Here is an 18,637-nt window from a genome sequence, read left to right as displayed (position 1 = left end):
GACAATTGACGATTGTTTTTAGTCCATCGCCCAACCTGCTTCCCTCGCCTGCAGAAATTGGCATTGTGCGCCCAAACTTGGACTGTACGCAGCTGCGCTCGTCGAGTCTAGGCACTTGCCACCATTCTTGATTCTTGATTGTACTGAATCTACTCACGCTTTGCTGCCAAAGCTGCTCTGACCATGCATAGCTTACGCCTCGTTGCCCGACGTGATCGTTCCTGTTCTTGGCTTGCGCTCAATCAAGTGTGCTGCACACCGCGTGTGCACAATAGGGGCTGCTCACCACCTCTCATGGTTGTCGGCGTCGACTCCCCTCCCTATGTACTGATATGCATGCAGTGCAGCTCAATCGTGGCTGTCGCCGTTTCACTCACTGCATCCCTACCTGCGCTACAAACACTTTATTTGCAGCCTTGCAAACGGTTCTCGCTCCTTGCCACTCCCTCCCTCCATCAAGATGCGTCGCGCCAGGAGACCCTCCCAGTGTGAGTCATGAATTCAGCTGGTTGCTTTCATGTCGCCTTGAGCCCACCTGCACTTGATCCTGCCCATCCCTCTACACCTCGTACTACCATACATACCCGCCCACAGTCTCCCACCCTGCCTTTTGAATGTTTCTCCTGTACAGTCGATACATATCGTAACAAGTCGCACATGTTGCTAACTTGTGTATGCAAAAAAAAAAAAAATGAAAAGCAGCTCACTCGTGCGAGAGCCTTTCTGGCAAATCACGAATCCACGACCGCAAACTGAAAAATATATAACAATGTCAGATCGCGTCAATCAAACTGTCGAAACAGATGAGCCCACGACATTGTGAATCACAATGGCTTAGAAGAAAGAATCACAGAATCACGAATCACGAATCGCAAGAGACAGAGAAGAAGAAAAAACGATCACTGCTTCTTGATCAATTGCACGTCCATCATCTCCTCTCACAGCTCCTTGGCCTGTCCTTGGCATTCCGCTCATCCCCCCATCGCCGCAGAGATGATCAGTGCTCCATCTTCTCGCGCTCTTATCGCATGCACCGCCTTGCGAGGCACCGTCGCCGCTGCTGCCCCTCGCGCAACCGCCAGGTCCGCCGCTCGTAACGCATCGGCCCTGCTCGCTTCCAACGCCGGCGCTCTCCAACAGCCTAGTAGAAGCTTCGCCGCCTCTACCGTCGCTCGCCAAGCCGTAGAGGCGTCCATCTCGGCCTCTGCTGTTGACGCTGATGCTTCTGCTGCTGCTCCTCAGCTCGACCTCCCCACTTCGGGCAGGAAGAAGCGCGGCAAAGCTACCACCGACACCGACAAGGCCAAGCTTCTGCTCAAATGGGGCTGGTTCGAACCTCACGCACCCGAAATCAATCAGCTCCTCAAAGGCTTCCGAAGCTCCTTCCCCGATTGGCTCCGAGGCACTTACGAAGATGCCAAGAGCTTCCGATCCGCTCGTGCTCGTCTCTGGACTCCCACCCTCGCTGAAATCCGCAGCCTCATCGGCACCGAGGCCACCATTCACGATCCAAACGAATGGATCGTTAACCAGATTGACTCGTACCGTCAAACGCTCGAAGCAGCTGACGCCAAACTTAACAGTGCTACCAAATCTCAGCCCGACTACCTCTCTCAGGTCGACGTTTGGGATATGATGGACTACCAGCAGCAGGTGGACTTTGCTTTGCGCGATGTATGGAAGAGCATGTCTCACGAGCAGCGCGCACAGGCGTTGCTTCGTTGTCGATTCGACTGCATCCGCAAACTTGGCTGGAGGCAAGGCTATTCCTCGGGCTACCCTCGACCACCACAAGATGGCGAGAGCTCTCACTTGCCCGACAAGCTCGGTGCTCCAGGCCAAGAAGGATGGGCTGCGGTGCGCTCGCTCCAAAACGCCGAGCACGACCAGGCTTGGGCGGCGTGGGAGCAGCTGTCTGCAGAAGAGCGTGTCGCCGAAGAGAAGGCGGCTTGGAAGCTTCGTGATCGATCGCAAGTTTACCTCGACGATTCCGAAGACTCACTGGTGCTCGCCTCGCCGTCTCCACGCTGGTACGCTGTGCCTGAACGTGCGGGCGAGCTCATTTTTCTACCCAACACCATCGTCAAGCTCGTCAAAAACCACACGCCCGAGGGCGCACAATACGACGCGTTCAAAGCCACCTTCCGCGTCCCACTCTCAATGCACAAGCACGCACTCCGCTCTTATCTGCTCGCCATCTACGGTCTGAAAATTACCTGGGCTCGATCTTCCATCTACCGCTCGCCCGTCACGCGCGACAATCGAACGGGCAAAGTGATCTCCGGTCGCGGTCGTACCTACAAAAAAATCGAAGTGGGCTTGTTGGAACCTTTCCTGTTCCCTGAGATCTCGCCCGAGTTTTCCAAGCAGCACCTCTTGACTTCCGAACTCGACTACGAACGCAGTCGTGTCTACCTCAAGATGACAAAGACCACGCGATGGAGAGGTAGGAAGAGCTCGGAACAGTACGAACAAGAAATTGCCAATCGGGATCGCGCTATGTATCATCACTTGGATGCATTGGCGAGCAAAGGCATCGTCAGTAACGCCAAGCCCGAGGGTGAAAATTTCCCAAGGTTCATGGTCAAGACCCAAGGTCTTCCCAGTGCCAAGCATGGAAAGATTCTGCAGATGCTCAGTGATGAGAGAAAGGTCAAGGAGAAGAGAGTCGAGGAGCTCGTCGAGCAGTTCAAGAGAGAGGCCGCGCTCAAGCCAAATCACTCGTCCTCTCAGGCTGCCTAGATCGACTCGTCACTCTTGTGGGCGCACGGAATACCTTGGATCCTCGATCCGCAATCTCAAATCTCGTTACTCTTCCAGTTGCGTGCACTTTTGTATGATTCGTGATTGAATGAGGTGAGCAAAAAAAAACATGCACCATGGTTCCGATCGCTTCATTGTCCCTTCTTTTGAGTGAATCCACGTCCGAAGATTTCACTCAAATTACACCTCTCTGCTTCAACTGATCCATGGCATCCTTGACGATCTCATCCGTAGTCGTCTCGCTTTCCACCTTGACTTTGATCACCCCGAACTCCTTGTGCTCGTCCGGCACCTGCAATGTATCTAACTGAGAATAGAGCATGTCCAACTTCATAAAGTGGCCTTTGCGATTCGACATTCTGTGTTCGAGCAATTGCTTGGAGAGATCGAGGTAGATATGGATGACTTGCAGATCCGACGGTAGCTGAGATTCGGGTTGAGACGCAGTGGGGTGTGTGAGCGACGGGATTGTGCCTCTGAGCAGTCTGCGATAGATGAGTTTCAGCGAGGAACACGCGATGACGGCTATATGCTTGTTGGAATGTGCTTGGCTTGGTTGCGGTTTAGCGCGAATCGAGCTGGATTCAGCAGCCAGGTCGATCTGCGAGGTGGATTGGCGACTTGTCTCGTATACTTCGGCCAGCTTTGCCGATTGGCTTTTTTCTTTGTTGCGCAGAGCATCAGAAGCCAGTGTTTGCGAGGTAGCGAGTTCCAAACCGGTACGTCGAATCGTGATCAACCACGGCTCCCGATCTTGGTCGTTTAAAGGCTGACCCCTCGACATCTTGTCCACATTACTCGCTGGATGCAAATCGTCTCCGTCGACAAACGCACAACCCAGTGCAGCCGATAATGCCGACCCCACCGTCGATTTCCCCGAGCCAGAAGTACCCATCACGATCACCAACGTAGCCATCGCTTGTCCCGTCATCTTGGCGCTCGTAACAATAATCGTCCAGATTTACCAAACGTGAGTTGCCAAACGTGACACTGACACGCTGTCGATGCACTCGGTTATTGACGTGGTCGAGGTACGAAAACAAGCCAAATATCGTGCGCGCGAAGAGGTTCAAGGAATCCCTCGATGCGAGCTGGAAAGAGTGGGGGAGAAGTGCAATCTCGAATCTCGAATCACGAACCCCGAACCCCGAACGCGGTCCGGGCGCTCCGCAACCAACACAGCCCGACTTTGACTCAAAAAATCTAACCTGTGACACGCGACCGCATCACCAACTCACGACTCTCACTTAACGGGATGTGACTCTCACCACCCCCACGATGATGGCCTTGCAGTAATGAGTCATGAGTATCTCATCACGACATGTTTCATTTTAACTTCAATCAAGCATGTCTCTGCCATGCATGTCAAGCAACGGTATCGATGCATGCCATCCACACATCACGAGCTACAGTATACGTGTCACGAATCAAATCTCGTCGTCGCTCACCCCCACACTCTGTTTTGTCTCAGCGTGATCGTCTAGGTCATGCTGACCCACGCCGCATTCTGCCAAGCTCGGGGCCAAAACCCTAGCCAACGCCTTTGCCTGCGCGTAGAGTGCCGACCAGATTTTGGCATCCCTGGCATCTTGTTCCGCCGCATTTGCCTGCGATTGCGCCACATCTGCCTCGCTGCCTGCCGGTGTGGGCGACGACGAACGTTGCGGTACGCCGCTCGAGATGGGAAAATGGTCCGAAACGGGCGAACGCGAGGGTGTGGGCGTGTGATCGGAGCGTGTCGAAGTGGGCGTGGTGACTCCAGACAGTAGTCGTGAACGCGTCGTGTTGTTGGCCGAGAGGGTAGCGGTGGAAGAAGCAAGTGCAGGGCTCAACGTCGAGTGGTTCTGCTGCGGCGTTGATGGCGCCTGGTAATGCGTAGCAGATGCTGGAGAGGAAGCGGCATTGAGCGTGAGAAGCATAAACGGTTTGTTCCGGTCGCCAAAGCTGCCGCTATCGTCCTGCGTTTCGTCCATCGCAGTCAGCTCACCCCTCGATGGACTCAACGTCGGCACACGAGGTACAATTGGCATGACCAATATCCTTCCCAGATCGCTCTCCAACAGCAACGGCACCACCTCCTTGGTGCCCTCTACACCCGCCATACCAGTCATCCCATGCTTAGCCACCGAGATCGACGCTCCCGGCATGACCACTCCCTTTGTTTCGCTTTTGGATTTGTGTTCCGTAGCCTCCCTCCAGCTCGTTGTTGCAATCGCCGACAAGCACGCCACACGCTCGTCCAACGACAACAATGTCGGCCGAGCTGTAGGCGGAGGAGGTGCGGTGAAAGCAGAGCCAGTCGCTGCCGCAGTGCTGGCCAAGATGGATGCCACGGCAGATTTGCTAGGAGGCGCATCTACAAGTCGGGTTGCCGAAGCGTACAGCTCGGACGATTCGAGGAGCGTGAGGAGTGCCGTGTGTGGATGGATGGAATCGTTCGAGTTGGCATCGTTGATCAGCTGCGAGAGCAGCGCTGTAATGGCTGCTGGTTGGAGCATGGATGCCGATGCTCAAGTATGTGCGCTGTTGCAGAGCAACCAGGAACGAAGACGATGTTCACGTTAAGACGGATTGATAATGGTGAGCAAAGGGTCTACAAAGAACGAGTTGGTTTATGCGCTCCGGCTCGGAAGTTCGGAAGTCGGTATACAATTCCAGCCATGGCAGAGTCACGAGTCGCGATTGACGATTGGCGATTGGCGATTGGCGATTGGCGATTGGCGATTGGCGATTGGCAACTGTCGGCAGCAAGCGAATCTTGAATTCGTCGTGCGTGGGGTCGTGCGCGGTTGACTCTGAGCTGGGTGACTCAATAAACGTGAATGTGGAGTAACTTGTGTTGCAAGACAGGCAATTTTGCGTGTACGGTGGTGCATAGAGGAATTTGTTGATTGTTGGGTCACTCTGACTACTTATGACTGTACTATCGCGCATATTAAATATTATACTATAGTTAATTTACGATTTACAAGTTTTTATTCCATGCGGGCGTAAGGCTGGTGGGGGGTTGGCTTTTTTGGTGGATATATTTAAATATTATATTCAGTTTTTATTCATATTCGTGATTATTTAGCCTGAGGCGAGAGAGAGAAATCGTGAATCGTGAATCGTGAATCGTGAATCGTGAATGCAGGGCGTCGCTGGCTGTTCAGAGACAGTCACGAGTCGTGAATCACAATCGTAAATCACGAATGGTCAAGTCAAACTTGAAAGCTGCTTAAGCTAGCTTCGCTTCCACTTTGGCTGCTCTGGTCATGCTTATACCCTGTGATCTCTCACTCTGTCTTTCGTTCAAGCTCCATCTTGCTTCCCATCGCCTTGGCCCCGTCCATTGTCGGAAACTTGCGACCTCTCAAGGCTTTGGCGCAGGGTGTGCATCAGCACTCGCCGCCATCCCACATCGCAAAACCAACACCAAGAAACACTTCATCTCAACCGGCCATCACCGAGCGCCGCCGATCATGGATCGGTGAATCCGATCCTTTCGCCTCATCACGTTCACAGTCCTCTACGCTTCGATTTGCCAACACACAAGCACAGAGTGACCACCTCCGTCATCGAACACTAACGCTGGCCACTGCGCATCCTCTCCGTCAACATGAACTCGATCAGCTATCTCGATTCGGTCCTTAGCCGCTCATTCGCGCCGGCATCGGATCGACCCCCATCACGACCCTCGTCCTCGTCGTCTGCCCAGCGCTCTCGCTCGCATTCCTCTCTTCCCGCCAGCAGGAGAGCATCGAGCACCTCTCCTGCCACCACGTCTACTTCCTCCTCGCTGCGAAGATGGTCGCAAGAGCAAGACCAACCTTCGCAAGCCCTGTATACCAAAAACGAGTTACGCCGAACCGGAAGCACACCTGCCGGTATCTACCCCGCTCATGCGCTGGATACAGACGACAGTGATTCGGATTCGCAGCAGACACAAACAGCCAGATGGAGCGGCCTTTGGGGGCTGACAGGCTGGCTCGATGACGCCATCCACCCTGGCTCCCACCGTCACTCGCGCAAGAACAGCGATTCCCAGCTTTCCGTTCGACGCACAAGACGTGTACCCAGTCTAGACGATCTGCTGCTGTCGTCAACCGCTCCGCGACGAGATCTAGCGCGGCGCACTGCCTCTTCGGGATACGACCAAACATTCCCCCATCGTCTTGGCGAGTATTCTAGCAGCACAGACGAGTCGGAATCTAGGCACCGGCGCAGATCCAAGCGCAATTCTTGCCTCGGACCAACCAGCTCTCTCTCCCTTTCCCCTCCGCCTCAGGATCAACAGCTAGAAGCATGGCCTGTTCAACAAGAGCATATGCTCAGGCACGACGACCCGGAGCTCATGACCGAAAAGGAACGTGAGGACATTGTCGAGTTCGACGGCGGCGATTTTGCGCCGGAAGACATGGACGGGCCTCGAGAGCGCACCATCTCGCAAAGCAGCGCCGACAGCAGTTGGGGTGAAGGCTCTTACGCCTCGCACGACGCAGCAATCACTTTGACCACAGCTGCAGGCTCCGCTTCTGTATCGGAGGAAACGTGGCCAGAAATTCACGTGACCAGTGACGCCAGTGAAGCTAGCTCGCAGGATGAGGCGGATGAAAAGAGGGTCGACTCGCAAACTCTGCTCGAGGCGGCAAAGGGACAAGTCGAGGCAATCGAAACTGTTGCCAAAGAGGATCCCACGTCGTCGGTGGTGCATCCGACTGCTGCATCGGCAACGCCGAAGAAGAATTCAGCCTCATCTTCCACGGACGTTGAAATCACACCCACGACTCAGCGCAACAAGCCGTCCGATTCGCCCGCGTCCACCATAACAACACCGTCTGCCTCTAGGAAGGGATCTTTACGTCGAAGACAAGCGGCTGCCATCACCGCCACGGAAAGCATGATTTCCTCGTCTAGCTCGTCGCTCATCAGCACCACCGACTCAGAACAAGCTGTCGATCGTAGTCTCACCTCCTCCAGGACGAGGAAGCGCCGCTCGGCTCGATCATCTGCCAACTCTTCTACTCGAGCATCCGAGGCCGACGACTCGCGAGGCTGGTTCGCTCCTCGTAACGGAAACGCCGACGGCACGACAGCTGCCAAACACGGTGCTGTGCCGTCGAAACGGAAAAGTTTAGCAAAACGAGCGATTCGCAGAACGTTTTTGACATTACGAAACCTGTTGGTCATGGTGCTGTTGTGCCCCTTGAACTGTGTGCGCTACCTTCGCAGGCGTCGCACTATGCGAGCAGAAGAAGCTGTCGAAGCGATTTACGAGCGAGCTCAAGTTCCGATCCTCGAGAAGAACTCGAGCGACCAAGCGACGCCTACTCGGTCGTCGAAACGCCCATCTCCGCTTCGATTTGCGAGCAAAGTGGAGCCTCAGTGGGACGGCGAAAAGCGCAGCGGAAGCGCAGGTCGTCCACGTACGCCCAAGCCAGATGCGAAGGACGCCAGCCTTTTCGTCGACCAGGAACCTGTGACCGAAGAGCAAGCGGCTGCATTGGGACCGGTGTGGAAGGCAATCACTTCGGGACAAAGGACGCCGTCCAAGTTGCTGCCTAACCCGCAGGTGGTAGATCCGATGCTGGCACATAACAGCAAGGCCGAGCCCATCGATACAGTTATGGCGGAGAAGGAGGCTGTGATGGAGGCGGAGCGGCAGTCCCGGATTGCCAAAGGCAGGGCAGCTCGTCGGGCTGCAGCCGATGGATCTGATCGATCGTCTGCGGTGATACCGAGCAGTCAGATTCCGCGTGGACCCACGAGCAACATCATTCACCACTCACCCAAGATCCTCGTTCTCGACCTCGACGAGACACTGATCCACTCGACCTCACGTTCACCGTCTCACTACGCGTCGGCGGGCGGACGTACGACCACGTCCGGATTTCTAGGTCTCGAAGCCGCCGGTGCATTCTTGGGTCTGCGAGCCAACGATAATCCGCGGCGTATCCGGCCGCACATGGTCGAAGTGGTGCTCGACGGGCGCTCGGTACTGTACCACGTCTACAAACGGCCGTGGGCGGACTACTTTCTGCGCAAGGTAGCGTCGTGGTACACGGTGGTGATCTTCACCGCGTCCGTGCAGGAATATGCGGACCCGGTCATCGACTGGCTTGATCAGGGTCGCGGCTTGATTTCGGCAAGACTGTTCAGGGAGAGCTGCTCGTTCAAGGCGGGCTCATATGTCAAGAATCTGCAGGTGGTAGATGAGGATTTGAGCAAGGTCTGCTTGGTCGATAACAGCCCAGCGAGTTATCGGCTGAATAGGGAAAATGGCATTCCCGTGGAGGGTTGGACGAGTGATCCTAATGACGAGGCGCTGCTTGATCTCTTGCCGGTCCTCGATAGCTTAAGGTTCGCAAGTGATGTTCGGCATATTCTGGGCATTCGCGGTTGGTAGGTGCTATCAGGCTGTTTGCTCGCGTTTGCGTGTATGAATGTTTCACGCTTCAGTGCACACACTCTTGGCGACTTGCACACGGATCGGTGAAATGGCTGTGAATTCGTGGTTGGTGATGGCGACTGCAGTCGGTCTCGCGAGCGCGTGCAAGCTCGGTTCGTATCACCGACATGCAAGCTTTGAGAAGTGCTATCAACGCCAACCGATACGCAGGATGGATCGAGGCGAGAGATCTAGGATTTCTTAAAGCCAAATACGTTTTTCAGACGCTTCTTGTCCTTAGAGCGCATACTGAGATCAGACGCCTGGCTAGGCGATGGACTGCTACTCCTCGCTCCATTGGCACCAGCACCAAGCCCGCTAACAACGTGAGGCGGAACACTCGACGCCGAAACCGACACCTGCGAAGCCGATGCCGAAGCTGTTGTCGAAGTGCTGGCGTGTGTCTGAAACCTTCGGTCATACGTCACCTGATCCATCGCAGACGCAGAAGCAGACGCAGAAGCAGACGCAGAAGCATATCCCGTCTGCTGCACTACCCCTGCATTCGACGCTCCATACCCGCCGTGTTGCATAGATGCTGCCCGAATCGCACTCCGATCATTGTCAGGTTTCGACAGCTTCGTCGCGCCAACCGGCAACCTCACCGCCGAATGGTGATGCTGATGATGCGGGTGCGAGTGCGAGTGCGAGTGCGAATGAGAGTCGGCGCCCCGCACAGCAGCGTCCCTCGAACCGGCCTTGCCAAAATGCTTCATCACCTCTACAAACGATTCCGGCGTAAAAGTGTGCGAGGAACCGATGTACACATCCTTGCCCAAGCGTTGGCTGAGTTGATACGCACTGCGCATCTCGGAATACGTCATACCGCCCGCGATGAACACCAATACGCGCTGACGGTTCTCGAGCCTCTCGACACCAACATTGCTTCCGCCGCGGCCCTTTTGGTGCCAGGTAGGCTTGGCACTTCGCAAACTGCTGGGTTGCGTCCTCGCGGACACGGCTGCTGCGTTGGTGCTACCAGCTCCGCCTCCACCGAGACCCACGCGCGCCAAAGCGGACGCCGACGTCTGCACAGGCAACGACAACGCACCTGCAGCCGTCTCGGCAGGCGCATCGCGCACATACGGATACGTAGTCTGTTCTAACTTGCCTGCAAAGTGGTCCTCCACCATCAGCTTCACTAGCGGCTGATAGCGGCTAAGCTCAAAATCGTTCTCTCCCGGCTGCTGCTTGCGTTTGCCCTTTTTGAAAAACATATCCCATCCAGAACTCGACGCGTCTTTGACCACCTGCGTTCCCAAATGCACCAGATTGTCGACAGCCTCCATCTCGTACCTGCCCAAGCGCGCATGCTGGAAGAGCCGCTTCCTGTCTTCGTCCGGCACACCATCGCAGTACATGATGTACAGCGCGATGATGCGCACCTTGTCCAAATTCGACACGCTCCGATCGTCGAGCAGCGGCACCATTTCTTCCACCAGCGTCTTGGGCTTCTGCCCTTCGGGCGTGAGCCGCGTAGCGCAATTCTGCTCTACCATGGCTTGTGCGGGCAGCTTGGATTTCTCGAAGCGGTTCATGCAGTCCTGCGCCATGGTGAGATGCAGCGATAGCTTCTCCTTCATCTCTTGCATGTGCGGTAACGACGCCAGCATGTCGCGCATATCGTTGAGCGATGAGTTCGGGTCCGCAAACGCGCCTTGCTCACCAGCATGTTGCTTAAAGTCGCGCGTGAGCTTGTCGATCGCTTCGGCGATGTGCAGGTGACGAATACCGGTCCACACGTTATCTTCGTCGGACAAAACCGCCTCTTTCTGTTCACGTTGGCCGTCGGACGTGTAGAATGTGTAGTTGTACCGCGAACCGTCCTGAATGGCAAGCAGATCATTGCACATGGCTTGGTAAGAGAATTCGTGCAGAAACGGCGCCACCGTGTCCATGGATCGGTCAGTGATGAAGAGCACACTGCGAGGTCGGCTGGTCTCCATCTTTGGCTCGTTGTCGCGGATGTACTGATCGAGCGCCGCCTGCACACGCAAGGCAAGCTTCTTGGTAAAGTGTTCACCGACAGAGGGTCCGCCAGAGCCTGCACCGGACAAGCCGGCGTCGTGGTTGTTGCCTCGTAGCCGTGCCATGCGTGCACTGCCCTGATACATGTTGGCAGCGGCTGTTTGCGACTTGACCGCGTCCTTGGGCGGCTGGAGCGGACCGAGCGGTGGGTGAGACGGATTGTAGTAGCGGATCAACGGGAACTCGTTGAGCGTGACGCAGACGTTGAGGATTGCCTGTGTAGAGAATTGCAGCTCCTCCTCGATGGTGCGCATCGCCTCGATCGAATCGGGACCGTACAGACCGCCGATGGGCTCGAAGAGGTGCAGAAAGCTTTGGGGTGATTTGAGCGAGAAGACCTGTGCTTCGAGCGCCCACAAGTTGGTATAGAGCTCGATAAGCTGTCTGAGCTTGGGTTCTGCTGGCGAAGAGGTGAGTTTGTGCACGAGCGCGTCCGAAAGACTGTCGACGAAAAAGATGTGGCCGGCAGCATATGTTGGCTGCTTTCCAGGCTCGGAGGGAGCGAGATCACGGATGATGCGGTCGACGTTTTGGCTGGTCGGGGTGAGAAGGTAACATGCTTCGAGCGTCGACTGCGGAGCACGCGAGAGCTCGATGTTGTCCACCTGAGCTACGTTTTCCTGCAGGATGTCGTACATCTTGAGGACAGACTGCAGGAGCTCCTTGGTGAATGAATCAACGACGAGCACCTTCCATCTTGATTGCGGTTGTACGGAACGAATGGTACCGAGATAGCGCTCGCGCAACGTGGTGACGAGCGATTTGGGCGGCATGCTGGCAGAAGCTGAGCTACGCCGCCGTTATATGGATCAATGCACAAGGGTAAGTGGATGGTAGCAAGACGCGCGACTTGTTCAGCGTTGGAGAGCGAGAGCAGATCGAGGACCGAGAACTGAGAACCAAGAACCGAGCGTGAGCTGATGGAGAAAGCAAAGGTGATGCGATCGTGGATGGGCAATGTGAGTGTTGTTGAGAGTGAGAGTGAGAGTGAGAGTGAGAGTGAAAGTCAATCGTGGTTTGGGAATGTGCGTGCAGCTCGAGTGTGAGCGTGGGGTTAGGTGGGCGCGCCAACTCAGATGACGGGCGCTTCGGAAGACGTTGTGCGAGAGTAGTCGTGAGTTACACAGTCTTTAGTCTTGCGTTTCTGCACAACTGACGCACACTGTATCGCACATGCAGTCATAGTTAGTAACACCCAAACCAACACCAATTCAGTACAGCACAGTACAGTACAGCACAGCACTCCTTGCTTGTATCCACACAGCAGCGCCAAAGATCGACGCTTGGCGCACGCTTCCTGTCGACCAGCGACCTCCACACAAGACTCGTGACTCCAAACACGCAGCACGCAGCACGGAACACGGAAATGGGAAAAGTGTTAGACCTTAAGGCTGATATAACGTTATGGTCAAAAAGCTCTCGTGCCTTCGCGCGCATGATGTTCGTGATTCGTGCATACAGCGGTAGAGTCACGAGTATCCGAAGCCGATCGATCACAAATCAGCAACCGTTGAAAAAGCAGCACGTGACCTGGCTGGAATCACAATCGTGAATCATGAATTTAGCTGGTGCGTCTGAGCGCGATACATCCTCACCTTACCTCATCATGCCCCCCATCCGGGACGACTTCTGTACGACCATCATTGCATTCGATCTTGCTTCGTTGCTCACAACACCCCTTTATCTTGGTTCCAAGCACACACTTTTCAGGACGACCCATTTAAGCCTACCGCCGCCCTCCAAGGCGCTGCTCCCCTCCCCCGTACGCCATGTCGTTCTTTGGCTTCGACACCTCGCTCCCCGGTGACCAACGTGCCAATCGCACCAACTACTCGTCGCAAAAAGCTTTCGACCTCACTTTCGACAATGACGAGTCGCTCGACGCAAAGATCAAGGCCCTTGCTGCCGGTGCACAGGAGGATGTAGAGATCTACACGTGGGGCCAGGATGGCTACGACGGCCTCGGCGACAAGCTCGATGAGTCAGGCGATGACTTTAACGACGACACTTTCGGTGATGTCGACATTGGAAGGGACTTTGATTTCGGTCATGCTCCTGCGCCGTCTTCTCAGCAGCCCCAGCCCAACTACAGTCAGTCCACCCAGCCGCAGCCGCAGCAGCAGCAGCCCAAGACCAAGTTTGACCCTTCCAACAAGTTTGCCGCCAGCCTGGATGATTTTCTCGTCGACCCCGCCCCTCGCTTTGGTGCCACTCGCGGTGCTCAGCAACAAGCCCCGCAAGCGCAACATCAGCAGCCTCGTTCTCAGCCAAAGACGCTCGAAGAAGTCGAGGCAGAGATGCTCGCCATGCGTGCCAAACAGCAGGCCCAGCAGCAACCCCTTCCCGCCGACAAAAAAGCCATGACCGTCGAAGAAGTCGAAGCTGAACTGCGCGCTCGATATGCGGCTGGTGCGGCCGGTGCAGTCACGCCCATGCAACCCGGTCAGCCCCAGCATGCCATGGTTGCTCCTCCTCAATCCATGGCTCAGCGCATTGCTCCTCCGCCCGCCATCCTTCCAACTGTCCTTCCACCAATGGGCCCTAGTCCACCTCTGAGCCTCAATGCCGATCCTGCTTCTATTCAAGCCGCTCAGCAGCAAGCTCAAGCCGCCCATTTTGCCCGGATGCGTGCGCTTCTCGAAGCCATGCCGCCGCTCGTTCAGCAATCCATCCTCTCGCTTCCACCTCCCATGCAGTTTGACTCGCTCGAAAGCGTTGCCCAGAACTTTCCCGGCCTTCTCGACCCTGCCCAGCGTGAGCGCGCCCCTTCTGCCGAGCAGGATGCGGTGCGTTTCATGATGGAAAAGGCGCAAGCCCAGATGGCGGATTTCGAGCGTCTAGAGGCTAAACGCAAGCGCAGGATGGACAAGATTAACGCCATGGCCAAGTACAACGGCCTCATGTCGGCCTCGGACAAGGATTTCATCACTCGAATCCAGATTTCGCAGCTTATCACCGCCGATCCCTACGCTGATGACTTCTACGCGCACATCTACTTTGCTCTGCGCGGCGGTCCCAGAAGGCCAGGTCTGCCTGGTCCGCCCGGTCCGCCTGGTTCGTCGGCCAACGTCGCTGCTGATAATGCCAATGGCAATGAAAAGCTGAGCAAAGGTGGCAAGGGCAAGCAGAAGCTCAACAAGCAGCAGAATGCCATGCTTCGCATGCAGCAGCAAGTGGAACGCATCGTTCAGAGTCGCAAGGAGAGGATGGAGAAGAGTGCTTCCGGAGCAGCTCTTGCGGGCGCTCTCGGTAGGGTCAGTCTGAGCTCAACCAAGAACCCTAGACAGATGCTTCAGATCTCGGCCGACGCTGCGAAAGCCAGCAACAAGGAGCGTGTCTCGGGCGAAGCGTCTCCAGACGCGGGCCACGCCAGGGATGCGGTGCGACAGGCGCTCGAAGGCGCTTCGCTGGGCGGCAACGGCAACGCCGGTCTGCGACGTGAGGCACTCACCAAGTACGAGGTGTTGCGTATTCTCGAAAAGCTCTATGATCTGGTGCTGCAGCTTGAGCAGCTTCGTCGCAACGCTCCGCCTGCTCCACCTGCCGACATCCAGCCGGAGGACGATGCGGCGAGCGCGGCCAAGGACGCGTTTGATGCACATCAGGCCGAGCAAGCCGCTGTCACGAACACGTTGTGGACCGAGTTGCGCGTTTTGGAGCCGCTCGAGATTTCGGACCCGCATCCGTTTGTCTCTCTGCTATCGTCGGCCAAGGGCAAGCGGCTTTTGCCGCGTGCTCTGCGTCATCTGTCGCAAGAACAGACGCTTACTGCATTGACCATGGTGGTTGCATCGTTCGAGTCGCTCGATGTGGTTCAAAATGGGCCGTTGTTGGATGACCTCAGTGACGATGCTAGTAAGATCGAGGCGAGACGCGATGCGGAGAGGCAGTCCGAGACGTTTGCGACGACGATTGTGCCGAGCATGATGGCGATGGCAAGTACGGCGCCTATGCGGATTGTGTCGGGCATGCTGGCGCTGTTTGTGGAGCGGAATGATCCGGTCAGGGTGTCACAGACTCGGCCGGGAGTGGCGTTTTTGACGATCTTCCTGTCCAGGGCTGAGACGTTGAAGCAGCTCGGCGATGTGCCGAGCGAGGAGCTGGAGCAGTTCAAGCAGATCTTTGCACTGCTCTTCTCGAGGCTCACTTCGCACGGAAAATTGGCGTCATTGTTCCCCTCAACTCGCACAAAACAGTCGCTTCCTTTCGGCGTCAGCTACTACATGGGTTCCGGTCTCGGTCAACAGCTGTCCGCACACACCGTAGGTGGCAAGTATCGCAACGTCGATTTGGAAGACGAACCGACGTGGAACCTGATGGCTGCTCTGGCGATCGGTAGTGACATGTCACAGCAGCAGATCCTCGTCCAGGAACTCAGAGATAAAATCCTCGAAAACGTCATCTCGGCTAAAGAGTGGCAGAAACGTAACCCAGCCGCTGTCCAGGACGAGTTCAATCCAGACATCCGCATCAGAAACGTCAACCTGCTGCTTCATGCGCTCAACCTGGATGCTGCACAGATCAGCGTCTAGTCTCGGGCTAAGTCAGGCCGCCGAGGCCGACCAAATCTATATGTGTTTTTTTGTTTCTCCTCGAGCATCAACCCGGTGCGAGATGCTTTGGTTCAATCAAGACTGTATTCTCGTTGGCTGTGTGACGAAAGGTGTTAGGTGAGGCTAAGTGTGGCGCACAGTTAAGCGAACCGATACAGGACCGGGGAGGGCGGATTTTGCCAGACCATCTCGACGGGTTCGTAGTGGTGCCAGTGTGTGGAACGCGATTCGTGCAATGGCCCGAGCGAGTGCAGCTGTATGTGGGGTGATGTGCTAGAAACAATGCCGACATGCCACATGATCTCTGGCGTTTGGCGAAGCGGATGCAAAGCCAGAGCTTGCCATATCAGACCGAACCCTGGTTCGAGGTGCGCCAAGTCGACCGTGGATGCGTCGATGCGTGTGCAACAAGCGATGTCGGACGGCTGGTAGGTCTGCTTGAGCTGCAGCCATGTGCGTTCAATATCCATGTCGGAGCGCTCACCAAGAGGCGCAGGTGCGCCGAACCGGATCGTCGACGATTCAGCAGCACCGACCGGGCTCGAGCCGATCCTCGGCGTCACCGACTCGATCTTGATCCTCTTTGGTCGTCCTCGATCTTGCATCTCTCCCTCCACCGATGAGTAGTCAAGATCCGCATTCTCGGATTCCGCCTGCTCATCATCAAGCGTCTTCTTTCGGCGTCTGCTGGATCGCACCACTCGCCCAACTGCTTCGGCCTCGCCTTGCAGCACATCTTGCAGCACCGCCAGTTGTGAGTCGTAGTAAGCTTGACAGTCCACATGTCGGATATGTACGTTGTACGGAACTTGAACGCCGTGCATTGGATCACTCGATTGCCTGTCTTGCCACCTGGACGCGAGGTGTGCTGCAGCATCATCCACGCTCGATGGCGTCAATTCCTCCTGACGCTTCCTCTTGCTCTGCGCTACGTTCGAGTCTCGAGCAGCAGAGAATACGTCCATCCCGAACGTGCCACTTCCAGGAGGCATTTCATCTTTGACACTGATCAACGCGCTATCATGAACACGTGAGCGATCAGAGACATGCTCAATCTGCATCGTTCCCTCCCTGTCCTCCACCCATCCCACTGGTCCGACATGGTCGACGCCGCCTTGCGCCAGCTCCGCACGACGGCGTGCGTTCTCGAATTGAACCACATTCTCGGCATCCCGAAGCATCTTGAGCTTATGCCGACGCATCGCGTTTCGACGCTTGGTGCGGTTCAGTCCTTGGCCTGGTGGCACAGCCCGCGGTGATGTTGACCACGTTCTCGGACGATCGTAGCGCGTCGGTTGTTCGCTTGGAGCTGAGTCGGACGAGCTCGTGGACGAATCGCAAGATAAATTGCACGATTCGGAATCTGACTCTGATCCGGAATCGGTGGAACCAGTATCGTCTGAGCAGGAGTCGGAATCGCTTTCGCTGGAGGAACAAGAGTCTGAGCAAGAGTCGGAATCGCTTTCGCTGGTGGAACAAGAGTCTGAGCTGCTTTCGCTGCTCGATGAAGGCGAGGAGGATCGAGGCCTCTTGCCAACACGTTTGGCACTAGCACTGGCACTGGCACTGGCATTGGCATTGGCTACGCTGCCGATTCTGTCTGAAGGGCATAACGCAAAACTTGACTGGGACGAAGCCTGCATTTGCTTTCGTTTCGCTTCGAATGCAGCCATTGCCGACGCTGCGCCTCCAAACACCAATGACGTCGGCATGGGCGGCAATGATGGAGCTGAAAATGGGTTCGAGGATGATGCTTTGGGCGAGGTGGACTTGGTCGAAGCCAACGTCGGGGGGCGCGGCATGCGTGGTAGATCATCGACCACGATATGCTTGGAAGCTAAGTCGTCGTGGCCATCCGTCATGTTGTGAACGCCAGCGCGGAGCAAAGCCGCCACACGCGTTGCCTGGACGATCGCATCTCGCTCTTCTGCATTCTGTGCTTCGAGTTGGAGAGAATCCAAGTCTCGATCCTGCTGCTCGCCCTCGTTCGCGTCATGTTGGCGTTGGTCTCGGGATTGATCTGCTATCTCGATACGCGCGTGCTCGTCGAATCCAGTGTCTCGGATTTCCACATCCGCATCGATGACAACTTCGAGAGTATCCCCATCCCTCAAGATCTCTGGATCATCTGGCACGTCGAAGTTGTCCATCTGAAACTCGAGTGCGTGCACATGTATTGACTCGACCAGCGCCACATTCTGACCGGCTTTCTCTGATTTGTCCACTAGATATTTGTGGACGAAGGATTTCAGCTTGGCAAAGCATTTCGGGACGTTGGGCTCAAAGGGAGCGAGGAAGCGGTGTTCGGGTAGAGGAGGTCGAGTGACGATTCGAAGACGAAGTTTTGCATGTGTGGTGGAACGGTGACTGGTGGACGAGAGGTTGGCGAGTGTAGCCGATTCCGAGGCAACGATGCTGGAGCGCGCAGTGACGGGGGTGCAGTTGCGAGTGGTGCTGTCGGACATGGTGCGTGATAGAAACGAGTGTGGTATGTTGGTATGCACGACCCGAGTCGAGTCTACTATCAGCTGAGCTCGGTATGCTGGCAACCTCACGCCTCGCACTAGGTCTGCAAAGATCTCACAGCCAACAGCGACCGATAACGCGTGACGGCTTGTCTCGAGTCGTTACTTGGTGCGGTCGAGGAGCTGAAGCTGCGACTGAGAGAGGGACTCAAGAAGTGTGATTGAGAAGAAGCATCCGTGATCGCGAATCACAAGTCGGGAGTGATACCCTAACCTGGTGGACGATTCGCTTTGGACCCTGAAGAATCACAAATCATGATTCGGCTCAATAATCACGAATCACGAATGAACCGAACCTAAACGTTGTCGTGTGTGCGGGCGTTCGGTGCAGGCGTTGCACG

The 18,637-nt window shown here is 55.9% G+C and overlaps 7 protein-coding genes across 7 annotated transcripts; 3 read left to right on the top strand and 4 right to left on the bottom strand.

Moving 5' to 3' along the window:
- Positions 1 to 993: 993 nt before the first annotated feature.
- UMAG_03972 (mitochondrial 54S ribosomal uL23m domain-containing protein) lies at positions 994 to 2,742 on the top strand (the record flags this gene model as incomplete). The annotated part of the gene is made up of 1 exon (XM_011392132.1): positions 994 to 2,742. The coding sequence occupies one exon, from the start codon at positions 994 to 996 to the stop codon at positions 2,740 to 2,742; it is 1,749 nt and encodes a 582-aa protein (XP_011390434.1).
- A 196-nt stretch (positions 2,743 to 2,938) lies between these two features.
- On the bottom strand, positions 2,939 to 3,694 carry UMAG_03971 (gluconokinase; the record flags this gene model as incomplete). The annotated part of the gene is made up of 1 exon (XM_011392131.1): positions 2,939 to 3,694. The coding sequence occupies one exon, from the start codon at positions 3,692 to 3,694 to the stop codon at positions 2,939 to 2,941; it is 756 nt and encodes a 251-aa protein (XP_011390433.1).
- A 496-nt stretch (positions 3,695 to 4,190) lies between these two features.
- Positions 4,191 to 5,261, bottom strand: UMAG_03970 (uncharacterized protein; the record flags this gene model as incomplete). The annotated part of the gene is made up of 1 exon (XM_011392130.1): positions 4,191 to 5,261. The coding sequence occupies one exon, from the start codon at positions 5,259 to 5,261 to the stop codon at positions 4,191 to 4,193; it is 1,071 nt and encodes a 356-aa protein (XP_011390432.1).
- A 1,100-nt stretch (positions 5,262 to 6,361) lies between these two features.
- On the top strand, positions 6,362 to 9,148 carry UMAG_03969 (uncharacterized protein; the record flags this gene model as incomplete). The annotated part of the gene is made up of 1 exon (XM_011392129.1): positions 6,362 to 9,148. One exon carries the CDS (start codon positions 6,362 to 6,364, stop codon positions 9,146 to 9,148), a length of 2,787 nt encoding a protein of 928 aa, XP_011390431.1.
- A 233-nt stretch (positions 9,149 to 9,381) lies between these two features.
- Positions 9,382 to 11,991, bottom strand: UMAG_11738 (uncharacterized protein; the record flags this gene model as incomplete). Its single annotated transcript, XM_011392273.1, has 1 exon — positions 9,382 to 11,991. The coding sequence occupies one exon, from the start codon at positions 11,989 to 11,991 to the stop codon at positions 9,382 to 9,384; it is 2,610 nt and encodes an 869-aa protein (XP_011390575.1).
- A 996-nt stretch (positions 11,992 to 12,987) lies between these two features.
- UMAG_03967 (uncharacterized protein) lies at positions 12,988 to 15,750 on the top strand (the record flags this gene model as incomplete). The annotated part of the gene is made up of 1 exon (XM_011392128.1): positions 12,988 to 15,750. One exon carries the CDS (start codon positions 12,988 to 12,990, stop codon positions 15,748 to 15,750), a length of 2,763 nt encoding a protein of 920 aa, XP_011390430.1.
- Positions 15,751 to 15,911: 161 nt separating this feature from the next.
- On the bottom strand, positions 15,912 to 18,236 carry UMAG_03966 (uncharacterized protein; the record flags this gene model as incomplete). Its single annotated transcript, XM_011392127.1, has 1 exon — positions 15,912 to 18,236. One exon carries the CDS (start codon positions 18,234 to 18,236, stop codon positions 15,912 to 15,914), a length of 2,325 nt encoding a protein of 774 aa, XP_011390429.1.
- Between the last annotated feature and the right edge of the window lie 401 nt (positions 18,237 to 18,637).

The sequence above is a fragment of the Mycosarcoma maydis genome, chromosome 11, assembly GCF_000328475.2.
Source record: "Mycosarcoma maydis chromosome 11, whole genome shotgun sequence".
NCBI lineage: Eukaryota > Fungi > Basidiomycota > Ustilaginomycetes > Ustilaginales > Mycosarcoma > Mycosarcoma maydis.
Note: the sequence above shows the minus strand (reverse complement) of the source record. Positions and strands in the feature narration are given on the sequence as shown.